The sequence below is a fragment of the Epinephelus fuscoguttatus genome, linkage group LG19 (assembly GCF_011397635.1).
Source record: "Epinephelus fuscoguttatus linkage group LG19, E.fuscoguttatus.final_Chr_v1".
NCBI lineage: Eukaryota > Metazoa > Chordata > Actinopteri > Perciformes > Serranidae > Epinephelus > Epinephelus fuscoguttatus.
The window spans coordinates 9006039-9018349 of NC_064770.1; the positions used below are offsets into that span (position 1 = coordinate 9006039).

General features: G+C 40.0%; 1 protein-coding gene across 1 annotated transcript; it reads right to left on the reverse strand.

Annotated features, from left to right (window-relative positions):
- Nucleotides 1–4966: 4966 nt before the first annotated feature.
- On the reverse strand, nucleotides 4967–9632 carry LOC125879644 (eukaryotic translation initiation factor 1). The gene is made up of 4 exons (XM_049561616.1): nucleotides 9441–9632; nucleotides 8096–8256; nucleotides 7836–7937; nucleotides 4967–6295 (listed from the first exon to the last, which is right to left on the reverse strand). Exons 1-4 carry the CDS (start codon nucleotides 9469–9471, stop codon nucleotides 6251–6253), a joined length of 339 nt encoding a protein of 112 aa, XP_049417573.1. The 5' UTR covers nucleotides 9472–9632; the 3' UTR covers nucleotides 4967–6250.
- Between the last annotated feature and the right edge of the window lie 2679 nt (nucleotides 9633–12311).

Below are 12311 nucleotides of genomic sequence, written 5' to 3' on the forward strand. Positions count from 1 at the left end.
GCAGGATGGTTTTGGCTTCATTTCCTTTCACTTTTGATCTAGTTTTGGTTGGTACCAAAAGATACCAAAGGTTGTCTTGTTTCACAAGAAAACACTTCTTCTTGCACTAGCGTAAAAATAACTACCACAGCCTCAGACAGTAATGTTAGACCCAATCTATTTTTGCTAGATTGTATCACTATGGCCATGGCATCTCCTTGAGGGTGCTACTGGGCTGTTGTTGGTACTAGAGGCAGTAACTGCTCGCTGTATGACAGTAGCCTGCACCACACCTTGTTAGGAAGCGGCTTGGCTAGATTTCTGTCCAAGGAGTATCAAGCCACATCATTCAACTCCTATCATTCTTGGTATACACCTGCTCCACACCAGGAAACCATACTTAAGAAGCTAGTTTAACACTGCTGAAATGATTGATCAGAATTTGTCAGCATTTAGCTTAGATCAGGTTATTTTTGCAATCTGTCCCTTTACAAACAGCAGTGACAGTGTGGATAACTAGTAAGCAACCTCAAAACAACAAATTATCATCTCAAGTGATGTTACAGTTTTTCTCAATTGTTTACACACAAATACTGGTACTTGAGACACAATGACCACAACATGTAACTCATGCACCAACCCCCTGAACCAATTCTGCTAAACTACAAGCACAAATCCTGCTTTACACTCAAACTGCAGTTCTAAAACACACTTTTATCAAAACACTACACACAATTCTCCGCATTTGGCACAATTTTCATGAAGAAAATCTCTTGTTTTCACAAGGAACACACTGTCATTCAAAATTCGAAAGTTAATTGCCCTAATATGCACACTGACATGACATCACATGGGCAAACACCTGTCACACAGTTTTACAATTAGCAATCAGAGCTTTAGCATAAAAGGGCAACAGGAGAGCTCTTCTGTTTTGGAGCAATGGATGCCAACATTGGAAACAGAGGCAGATCCAGAGCCAGAGGAGTGAGAGTAAGAGGAGGAGGACGGGGAAGGCCAAGGACCGTAATCTCTGATGAGATCCGAGCCACTTTTTCTGCCTGGAGATGGAAAGTGTATGACCGAAATCCACAAACGCGTATACCCCTTCTCCAAGCTATGGTAGATGCATGTGGAGATATAGCAGTTGATGCTTTTCATGGCTGGATTCGCCATGCTAGGCGATATTTCCCCTGCTGCTTGGCCAGGGAAAACATTGCTTGTGATGTGGATGAGGTGCTGTGGCCAGACCGAAACAGAAGAGAGGATGCAGCATTGTTTTCTTTTTTTACTGTAACTGTATACAGTAAATTCTTCTGTTGTTTTGTATGTAGACCTTTGTATGTGCAACTTTGTGTTGGTTGGGATGTACACTGTGTACATTGTTTTGTGGGAAAAATAAATAAAAAAAATAAATAAAAATAAATTTGTGTGTTCTGAGTATAAAAACAATATTCTAAAATATTTTACAACACACTTATGTATGTACTGTCTGTAGTAAGTGTAACACTGAACAAAAAAAGGCCTATGTCATTATGATGAATGGAGAAGAAGTGTTTTCCATTCATCATAGTATTTTACATTGAGCACATCAGTGTTCAACTGGTTCTTATAAATGTCTATTCATATGATGGTTTGTGTGTGTCATTTGAAAACAAAATACCATTTTGAGAAGAAATAACATTGTTTTGAATGTAAAGTTTCATTTTGCAGGAGAATTGAGGGGTTTTTCCCATTGTGTGTGTGTTTTTTGATTTGTGTGTAGAGTTCTGAGAGTATGAGGCATGCTTTCAGAAAATGTGTGTAAACAATCGAGAAAAACTGTAAGAGGGAGAGGAGTTTTAAATTTTCTGTTTAGACAAAAACACATGAAAACACAATTAAAGCTGTACAATAAATCATCATAATGATCAAAATGTGACTCTTAACAGTGTTCAGCTCAGCATAAACAATAACTGACACCATCCTCCACACACTGAGAGTCAGTATCACATCAACAACTACTTTCATTTGTAAACAGTTACACTCAGAGGTAAAAGTGCCTTTTCATTTAAGATTAATTAACTTATATCAGAAGTAATAGGCGTCTGTATATCAAAATCCTTACAAGGCTGAAAAAGTTTGCTGGCCATAGTTTTCTTGTAAAGGCAGCCAAAGTCCTTTCCAGTGTTGATATTTAGTCATCGAATAATAGTATATTCGTTTCATCGTTTCCTCCCATTACAGTTTTTTTTACAGTCGTTTACGCACTAAAATGAAAATTTTCACACAATTAACAGCTCTTTACACTCAAGAAGCAAAACACCTGTCCATAGTTGCACAACAATAAGCACAGACTCAGCTTCACACTTTTTGCAAAACATTACACACAGTGATTTACAAAACTCTGCACGCATTATCACACCTTAGACACAGATAAGGATTGTGAGGTTACTTCCTTCTCATTACAAAGCCCCTTCTTGCCAACAACCACACTAATGAATGAACTGGATAATCACATCCACCTGGTGTGGAAGCACACAGGTGCTTACTGTAAACCAAGTGGACCACATGCAGTACATTGTCGTTTGGGACAATGTATCTTTCCATTGATCTGCTGTGGTCCACAATTGGTTCCATGAGCACCCTGAATTTGCAGTCTTATACCTTCCACCATACTCCCCATTCCTAAACCCAATAGAGGATTTTTTATTTGTCTACACTTTACAGTAGTAAGAAAAACTACTATTTTGTTCTGATTTTTATTGTTGATCTGTTACTGTAACTGAGTATGGTAAGAAATAAATATTTTCAGTCTGCAGCAGTCTGCAATCAGTGTTGTGTTTGTTTGTTGTATTTGTGTACTTTCTCTGTATACCTCAAAGTAATCATGAAGAATGTTGTGGGTTTGACAATATCTTTTTGTCAACTAAATTATCCCTTACATAAAAATGTCTGGCAAAAAAGTCTAGCACTAAACCAGCTGTTTCCTAAAATAGGGGTTTTTACAAATGTATTTTGTATTGATCACTGTAGTGTGTAACTGACTGCAATAGTGTCTGATCATTTGAAGACTGTGTTAGTGAGATGAAAACAAAACAACATTTTTATAAATATGTGTATATATTTTGACTGAAGTGTGTCATTTTGCAAACAATCTAGGAGTTATGCAAATTGAGTGTGGTGTGAATATTTTGAAAAAAGGAGCCCTGTTTTCAAAATTGCGTGTAAACAATTGAGAAAAACTGTAATCACATATCACCTGTTACCTGAAAAGGACCAAAAGTATAGAGGGCTCAGCACCTCCCCTCATTCACAGTTTTGAGGATTCAAGTATGCAAGTATTGTTTACTTTATTAAATTGTTTACTTTGGAAATGAAAACAGTGCTTTTCTATAGAAATGTGCAGTGACAAGTGAAAAACTCTGCATTTATAGTTGACTTAAGTAAAAGTATAAAATTATCAGCAAAATGTACTTTAAATGTTCAAGTGTGAACTCAGTGTTAACAAGATTTAAATGTTGTAATGGTACATGTACATGGTGGTCCCATGCTTTGTAAGTAAAATCTTTTAAGTACATAACTGTAGTTTATCAGATAAATGTAGTGTAGTAAAAAGTAGAACATTTCCCTTTGTTAAAGCAGGGTATCAATACCTACAGTATCAACATTAGCAATACTAATTTTGTTTAGAGCATCAGTAATAGTGTAAATGCAATTGATTTACATGCATGTCAGCAATTAACAGAATGGTAAAAAGAAATGCTCAATGTTAGTCAATTAGTGTAATGAGAACGTATTCTGAGGTAGCCCATTAATGATTCCTCCATCTCATGAACCATGGAAAATGGAAATGAAAATAGACATCTTATGTATGTTGTTGGTCATTGCTGCTTTATACATATTTGTGTACATCTATTTTTCCACATACTTGTTAATAGTCTTGTCTACTTCCTCCATTTTGCCAGCTTTGTAGTTATTTTCTTAGCTGTTTTGTCTGTTTCTGTGTAAGTACTGTACATTGCGTGTGCACACATTTTGGGTCAACAAAGCTGATTCTGATATAACATCACCTGCTTTATTTGAAAAAATAACTTCTGGTATTGCGATTATATGGTATTGTATTTAGGCCAAATTCCACTGGATCACCCACTCCCAACAATCATGTTTTGTGCATAAAATCTTCAACTACATCAGAGTAGAAATTAGAAACCATTACACATGTAACACTGGGTGGGGAGACCATTTTCAACCAACACCATCTGTGACCCAACCTCCCAGAGGAGTCAGGGGGCAATTCTCCCCAGGTGAATTTTTTAGAAGCTTAACAGCTAAACAGACCAATTTTCAGGCATTTTGAAGCAAAAATCTGTGAACAGGGTTTCTCAAAGTTTTGATGACTAAGTGCCATTTTAGGGAGCAAGCAAATTATTGAGGTTCTTACAGGAAATGTGCACACACTTACATTTTTAATGACGCACCATACTATTACCTAATTTTATTACATTTTTTTTTAATGACATACTACCACTACACAAATAGTATAAGTGTGATATAGCCCACGTAACAGCCAGATTACATGGGTGGTTGCCTTTCATTGTGTAGCAGTTTTCTTTCTTCATATTTTTTATCAACATATTTGAAGGACATTGTGAGCATTTTTAATGCCCCCAATATATAATTACTGCCTGGAGAGAATGGAAATACTGTAATCATAAAAAAGTACCTCCAAATAATCTTATAAATAACAAACACGCTTGCGTAGAAACTTAGTTCAGTGAAAAAAAAGATGCAAATCAACTCCTCTGATGGCAAGTTGTGTGTGCACAAAAGGCCATTGTATGTTACTGCATGATTGCTAAAAGTTTGGAAAAACAAATGTTCTTGTCATATACAACCAGCAAAGTGACAAGTATAATCAATATTGTGAAAGAAATGATGCAGATCATCACCAAAAAGCAAACTTAAGAGTGAATTCACCCACACATGTACAAAAAACAGGACATGCTGATCAACTGCAGATATTTTATTGAACCAAATGTGGATTTTGCAAAAGAGGACTTGCTCTCCATTACCCTCAGTCACAGAAGCACAGTGTGACCTGGCCATGGCTTTGATTTTTACTGTATTACTTCGGCATCACTACATCCAAACTCATATTTATAAATTATTGCATTATAGGAAATTAAAGATTCAAGTGTCCACAACCGTAGGTTTGGTACCAGATTTGTTTTTCAGACCACACCAGAAAGCTGGTCCAGTGCCAGAGTAGGAAACTCACTTCATTTACCAGTAAATCCAAAATTATACTCAGTGTCACCATCTAAAAATCATACTTTCACTGAACTAACCTACAGCCAAAGATTGCCAGTATTTGAGATCACTTCCCACTCTGGAGGGTTCAACCGATCACATAATAAACTCAGACTCAGCTTTCAACATTACAGGCCTCGCTTTGATCAAAGTAAGACCACCACTGATCATCCATTTTGTTTTAATACTTGGATTGGCAGCAAAAAGGAGGAAAAAAGGTTAGAAAATGTGCCACTAAATGATAAAGAGAAAAAAACAAATTTGCTGGATGGGGTGGTGAATATGATGAGTACTTCACACAAACTCTGCTCTTGTAACCTGCGAGCAGGTGGCTGGGCCTGTAAACAATGCCAGTGGGATATTTGAAGCAGACTGAAAAGAGGGAAGTCTCTTATCTTGGCAAACTACAGAGACTGACTTCTGCAGCAAGTACCTTATCAAAAATCTCTCTGTCCCCTCCTCCCACCTGCAGTCTTTGTTCTTCTAAATGTCCCCACTTCAGCAGTAAACAGTTATAAAGTCTATGACCCTCCTGTACAAACCCAGCCCACAACCCCCATGACACCACTCCAACATATGGAGACTGAACGTTTTATTGAAACACCTTTAAGTACAAAACAAAAAAGTTACATGACATGGTGCCTCCTTGCTGTGGCACAAGACCTAAAAAGAAAAAAAAAAAAAAGGAAATGAACAAAACAGGGAAAAGGAAGGAGGAAGTGACTGTGGGAGGGTCATCACCACTCATCCCTGATGTTGTGCGGAGCTGCAGTGGTGTGTCTTTGTGAGAGCGAGCCTGCCCCCTGATGTTGTGTGGGGGCGGGGGTGTTACAGAATCCCATGTTTGTCAGAGGTAATTCACGTGTTAGCTAGTAGGAGCTGGTGGGGTTGCAAAGGGGGAGAGGGGGGAGGAAGAGCAACAGCAGCACATAGGAGGGGGGTGGTGGGGTTAAATGATCTTCTAGGAGAGAAGGGGGGGCTTCTAGAAGCCGTGGACTTTGAGCTGTTCGTCCTTGGCCAGGCCAATCTGAGAAGAAGAAAGAAGAGATCGGTAAATGAAAATGACACCTTCATAGCAGCTGGAAAAGTATTTGCCCAAAATGAATCATCCAGACCCAAGTGGATTTGCTATAAAGCACCTCTCAACTGATAACTGATAGTTATCCATTACATATTTTTGGTGCTTCAAATGATCTGACATCATCTGGCCTTTGACCACACTGCATGGCTTTTCTTACAGTCTGTATTAAACCATATGGGCTTGGGGTCAAATTTTATCAACATGTTAAATACCATTTATGCAAACCCCTCAGCTGGTGTCACATATAATATGCTGTCCTACCTTTGAAATTAGCTGAAGTGGTCATCAAGGTGACCCAATCTCGTCAATGTTATTTATCTTATCACTGAAGCCATTGGTGCAGTCAATAAGGTTGTCAAACATCATACCAACAAAAACAAAATCTACCTGTCTGTATCTGTGCAAAGGCAGCCGCTCTCCAAAGAAAGAAGGAATTTGGTGGTCTATCAGTAGCTGATTTGAGGTTGTATGTCCAGGCTCTTATCTTTTGCCGTTTAATAAATTGGTTCAGCGGAAATTCACTCGGATGACACTTTATTTACAGGCCTCTCCAATAAGTGTAATAAGTTTGGAAAAAGAACTACCCTGCAACAGTAGCCCTTTTAGATAGGAATTGTGCAAATTTGCAGGGAAGCCCAATCAGTCTTTTTTCAGCATTGACGGTATAAAAACAAAATCGGGGAGTGCGGCAAAATGCTACATACTTTTGTCTATACAGAATGCGCTGTTTTCGGGGCAATGGGGGGCGTGAGCAAGTAACAAAATGTGTAGCTCAGTGTGTGACGTAACCAGTGACGTGGGAGGGAAGCCGCGGCTCGTCAGTCAATTTGCTCGCAAGTCAGCCCGTTCTACACTGTCGCCATCATCTGATCGTTAATGGTCTCTTCGTTTGCAAGTACAGGGGCACGCAATTCCTTTACGGTGTCTTTCAGGTTTGCGTTTCCCTCAAGCTACTAGCTGCTCATTCCTGCTATCAGCCGTTTCCTGTTTATCAACCGCCAGTGGGTCCCACGTGCGGCGTCATAAACAGTTCCTCCCACAAGTCTTCAACAGCCCCTCCCGCTGCGGAGGGTTTAAATTAAAAGGGTTCCACCAATATGACTACTCTATGTGGTGGAAAATTGGGCACCTCGGATCAACTCGCCAATCCGGCTCTGTGTGTCTAAACACTCGCAGATGGCGACTAACACAGCCCAACATTCACGGAAAATCTTGGCAGTGTAAAAGGGGCTATAGATAGGAAGGACTGGGCAAGAGTTTGGGGGATTGTTTCCCTTTCATCCATCAGTTAAAAGTTTCAAGGAATAAATAATGAAATAGTCATAAAAAACAAAAAAATAATACATTTTAAAAAGTTGGGGGAAAAAAAACAAACAAACAAAAAAATCCAACGTGACCTCCAGTCTGTATAACAACTGTCATAAAACAGTGAAACAACCCAGCAGAGTCAGTGTTGGCTAGTGTAGCAAATTTTTAAATAACTTACTTCAGTAAGGAAGTGGCAGATATTCCTGCGCTGGTCTCCCTGAAGCTGGATCACTTCACCATACTCTGGGTGCTCAATCACTGTCCCATTGCACGCAAACTTCTGTTAAGAGTTAGAAAAGAGGACAGACAATGAATCAATAAGGGACATAAAACAAGGACACACACATCACAATGCTACAGCATTTGGAAAGAGCTGATAGAATGCCAGATTGATATTGCCTATCAATTTCCACACCAGATCTCAGTCAAGGATAGTACCTTCTTGAAGGCCTTGACTAGCTTCTTCTTGTCATAGTCGGTGGCAATGCCCTGGACAGTAGTGAGGGTCTTCCTGCCGTTCCGCTGTTGGATTCTTATGTGGATATATTCGTCTGTCCCGCATGGGAGGTCATCGCCCTTAATTGCATCAGCAAAGGGGTCTGGAGCGGAAGAAAGTGGGAGGAAAAAAAGGGGGGCAACAATGACACTTTGTAAAGATGTTCAAGAAACGTCACAGACAGAAAAAAATTAACTGTACACAGCTCACTTCTTTATTAAAAACTAAACAAATCACAAATCAACGTGATTTTATGCTGCACTTTGCCCCACGTTCCCCTTGCTTTAGCTATGAAATCAACTTCTCATATCTTCAGTGTTGACATCTGGCAGAGCTCCGGGGGGGTGGGTCCGTTTTTCTAGTGGAGAACTGCGCAGACGTACGAAGCTAAATATACAGCCTACCAGCTTAACACTGATGTCTGGCAGTGCAAGTTAGCCTGAGCTAAACCAGCAAACAGGATTGAGCATGAATTAACAATCATGACATGGCAGCTTTCATTTTCAGTGCGTGGATCAAGGCCTGAAACGTGGTAACGTTATACTTAAAGTGAAATATATGTTAGGTTAAAGTTTTCCAGCGGTTAACGATTTCCTCCTCAAGAGGAACACATATGAAACGGGGCCGCAACTCACGGTGTTTCTCACTATTTTAACGTCACATATGTCCGTTATGTTCTCGATGGGTAAGTTAGTTAACTGCAGTTTGTCAAATAATTTTGAAAATAACCGTTGAAAAGTCCCCCAACCCATTTTGATATCTTCACGAGGTCTTCCTTTTCTTCCCCAACCAACGGTCCCACAAAACTATATTGTTTGCCGTCATAACGTTACATGGCAAAGAAAAACTAAAGATCTTAACGTCTAAGAGGCTGAAACCAACAAATATAGTTTTCACTCGAAAAATAACCATACTATAATTACAACAGTTGCCGCTTATTGTTCTATTAATCAAATACACGGCTAATCATTACCCCCAAGAATAAGCTAACACGTTAGTAGGACAATTTAGGCCTAATGGCGGCAGTGTTAGCAGAGGCCTGCTAATCGGCTAAAATGATCAAGCACAGACCGTCAAACTCTTACATGGAAGATTTTGATAGTTAACGTAACGTTACACTTTTGCGTTACAGTGTTTTTTTAAGAATCAAGCGTTGTAATAAATAGTCACATCTTAAACGAAGCAAATAAAATCCTCGACGTAAACCAGTTCATGGTTAGCTTCGCTGGCACTCGCCCTTCCCCCACCTTGTCTACCGGTTCAGTTTGTTAAAAAAAAATCACTTACCATAAGATTTGAGGTTCTGGATATCGGACATACGATAAGATTTGCTTTCCTTTCGAATAATAACTTGGTTAGCGAGCGGTTCGTCAGCTAACTTTAATCTGTTTTTTGTCGTTTCTAAGGTTCGCCTTCTTTACGGGGACGGCGCTTGGGTCTGCCTCAACAGCTCTCACAAGATGGAGTTTGCTCGAGCTCGTAGGGTTGAAAAACAAGGCTTTATAGCCCCGCCCCGAAACTGACGTCAGTACGTTGCAGACGTAGGAAAAGGACGTCGTTGGCAGCCACGCCCTGTTGATTCTCATCCTTACTGGAAAGATGACGTCATCGTTTCATAATAATTTAGCAAAAGGAAAATTACCAAAAACAAATTAACCCTCTCATTGTGTTTACACCTTCAGTATTGGCAAGTCTAATTTAACCATTTATTTTTACCAATTCATCTACTGAATTTAAATGTGATATGTACTGATTAACTTATTAGGCTTTTCGAAGTGTGTGTGTGTGTGTGTGTGTGTGTGTGTGTGTGTGTGTGTGTGTGTGTGTGTGTGTGTGTGTGAATAATCTTTTATATTATTATAGGATTTTATTATTATTATTTTTGTGTTGTTATTTCTTTAATTCTTGATGGTTTGGCAACAGTTACTTTTCACTACCATGGTCCATAACACTAACTAACTAACTTTTTTAATGGCATTTAAAAAACAAAATTATCAGAATAGATTTTATTTATCAGGTCATTTTTAAGGATCTAATGAAGTATTGTCTTGATCAGAATAAAATCAAATGATGTTTCACACAATTTAACTTGCATTGATCCAAGTGTGCAGATCCTATTTTTACACAAGTTTTAACTTTAACAACATTTTAATAACTTTAATAACATTTATTCTTTAAATATGTATGACTGAGTTTCAGGTAAAAGTAAAAAGATGCAAATGCATGACAGGTTATAAGTGTTATGTTTAGTATAGCCAAAATTAGAAAAAAACAACAACTAAAAAGTACATTGCTTAAATACTGTACATAAATCACAATTTTGAGGTATGTTATTTTGTACTGTATTGTACTTTTTACTTTACAACATTTTCCATTATTTATGTCAAATTGTAATTGATTCTGTAAAGTGTATTGAGACCATGTTTCTACCATAGTGATTTTACACTCTAAATAAACTGAAACTGAACTGAAACTGAAAACGTTTTATGATGTACCTTAAAGTGCAACCTTGACACATCTTCAGTGATGGACCCAGTATCATCAGGTTTTTCAGGTCTTAAAATTGGACACCGGCGGCACGGTGGTATGGTGGTTAGCACTCTCACCTCACTGCAAGAGGGTTGCCGGCTCGATCCCGGGTGTGGGAGCCCTTCTGTGCGGAGTTTGCACGTTCTCCTCGTGTCAGCATGGGTTCTCTCCGGGCACTCCTGCTTCCTCCCACAGTCCAAAGACATGCAGATTGGGGACTAGGTTAATTGATAACTCTAAATTGTCCGTAGGTGTGAATGTGAGCATGAATGGTTGTTTGTCTCTATGTGTCAGCCCTGCAATAGTCTGGCGAACTGTCCAGGGTGTACCCTGCCTCTCGCCCGATGTCAGCTGGGATAGCCTCCAGCCCCCCCGCGACCCTCAAGAGGATGAAGCGGTTAGAAGATGAATGAATGAATGAATGAATGAAAATTGGACACCATCACCTGGGCAACCCTGAGCCAGTAAAGTAAAGCTTTTTGAGCAGCTTCCAAGATGTTCCTGGTGGTCTTGTTTGTAGCTTTTTTGCAGCCTAGGACCAGGCATTAAGAATGGCCTGCGAAGCCCCTGCCAGAAATGATCAGTTTCTTGCAGTTGCAAGCTGACTACCCTGGGCCTTTGGCTGAAGCTGAGGCTTCTCCCCTGCTTTAACAAAGGTAATGGTGCACTTAGTTGGGTGTTGCTGCTTGCTACAGTTGATGAGTGCAGATGGTGTGTGCTACTGCCGACAAAACTTGCTTATGGCACTAGCAATACCAGCCCTCTCCCAAGGCTTTTGGACAGCAGCTGAGGATGTGGCCCAAGGATCCCCTTCTCTGGCAGAACTTGCAAGCAGGTGAGTCCGACAGGCCACAGCTGAACAGCTTGAAGGAGCTCAGGAGGACATCATACATTGATTGGACTGAGAACTTGATTTGGTGTGCTTTTTTTCCTCCAGAGTTCTGCCCAGGTAATCTTTTAGACAGTTGTATGCTCCCTCTTGGTCCAGGCCCCCTGCTTGCACATACCCACCATTCTGCTGTGATGAATTTTCTCCACCTCTGTGTGTACCTCCATCTGAAATAGCTTTTGCCTCTTCTTCCCTCTGGCTTTACTGTAGCAAGGTCGTGAACTGCCCCCAGTCCTGGCCTGATCAGTTACCACAGCGCCCATCAGGATGCTGTGTCACAGCCTTTCTCAACCCATCCTACTACCTCCTGCACATGCCACTTCCTCCCTGTTCTGACCTTGATGCCTGCTGAGGAGACCTTAGTGTCAGCAGAATTTTGCTAGAGCAGGACTTCTCTAGCTCTGTGACCTTGAACCCTTCTGCAAGACCCTCTGGTGATTTAGACTGTGTAGATTAGCAGTGGCCAGAAGAGTCAAGGCAGGATTCCATGTTGACATATCCAGGCTTTGAATTTTCAAAGAGGCCCTGGCTTGTCCACTGTGGGGAGCCAAGTGTTGATATCATCATCATCATCATCATCATCATCAGTGGTTGCTTGGTGCACTACGATGGCTTTCAGATTGCTGGTGACAACCTTATCCACACTCTTGACCTGCTTTTCCGTCAGAGAGTTTTCAGCCATTTATAAACAAATGATGACCTCATAAAATACCATCAGTTCAGATAAGCTCTCTGAGTAT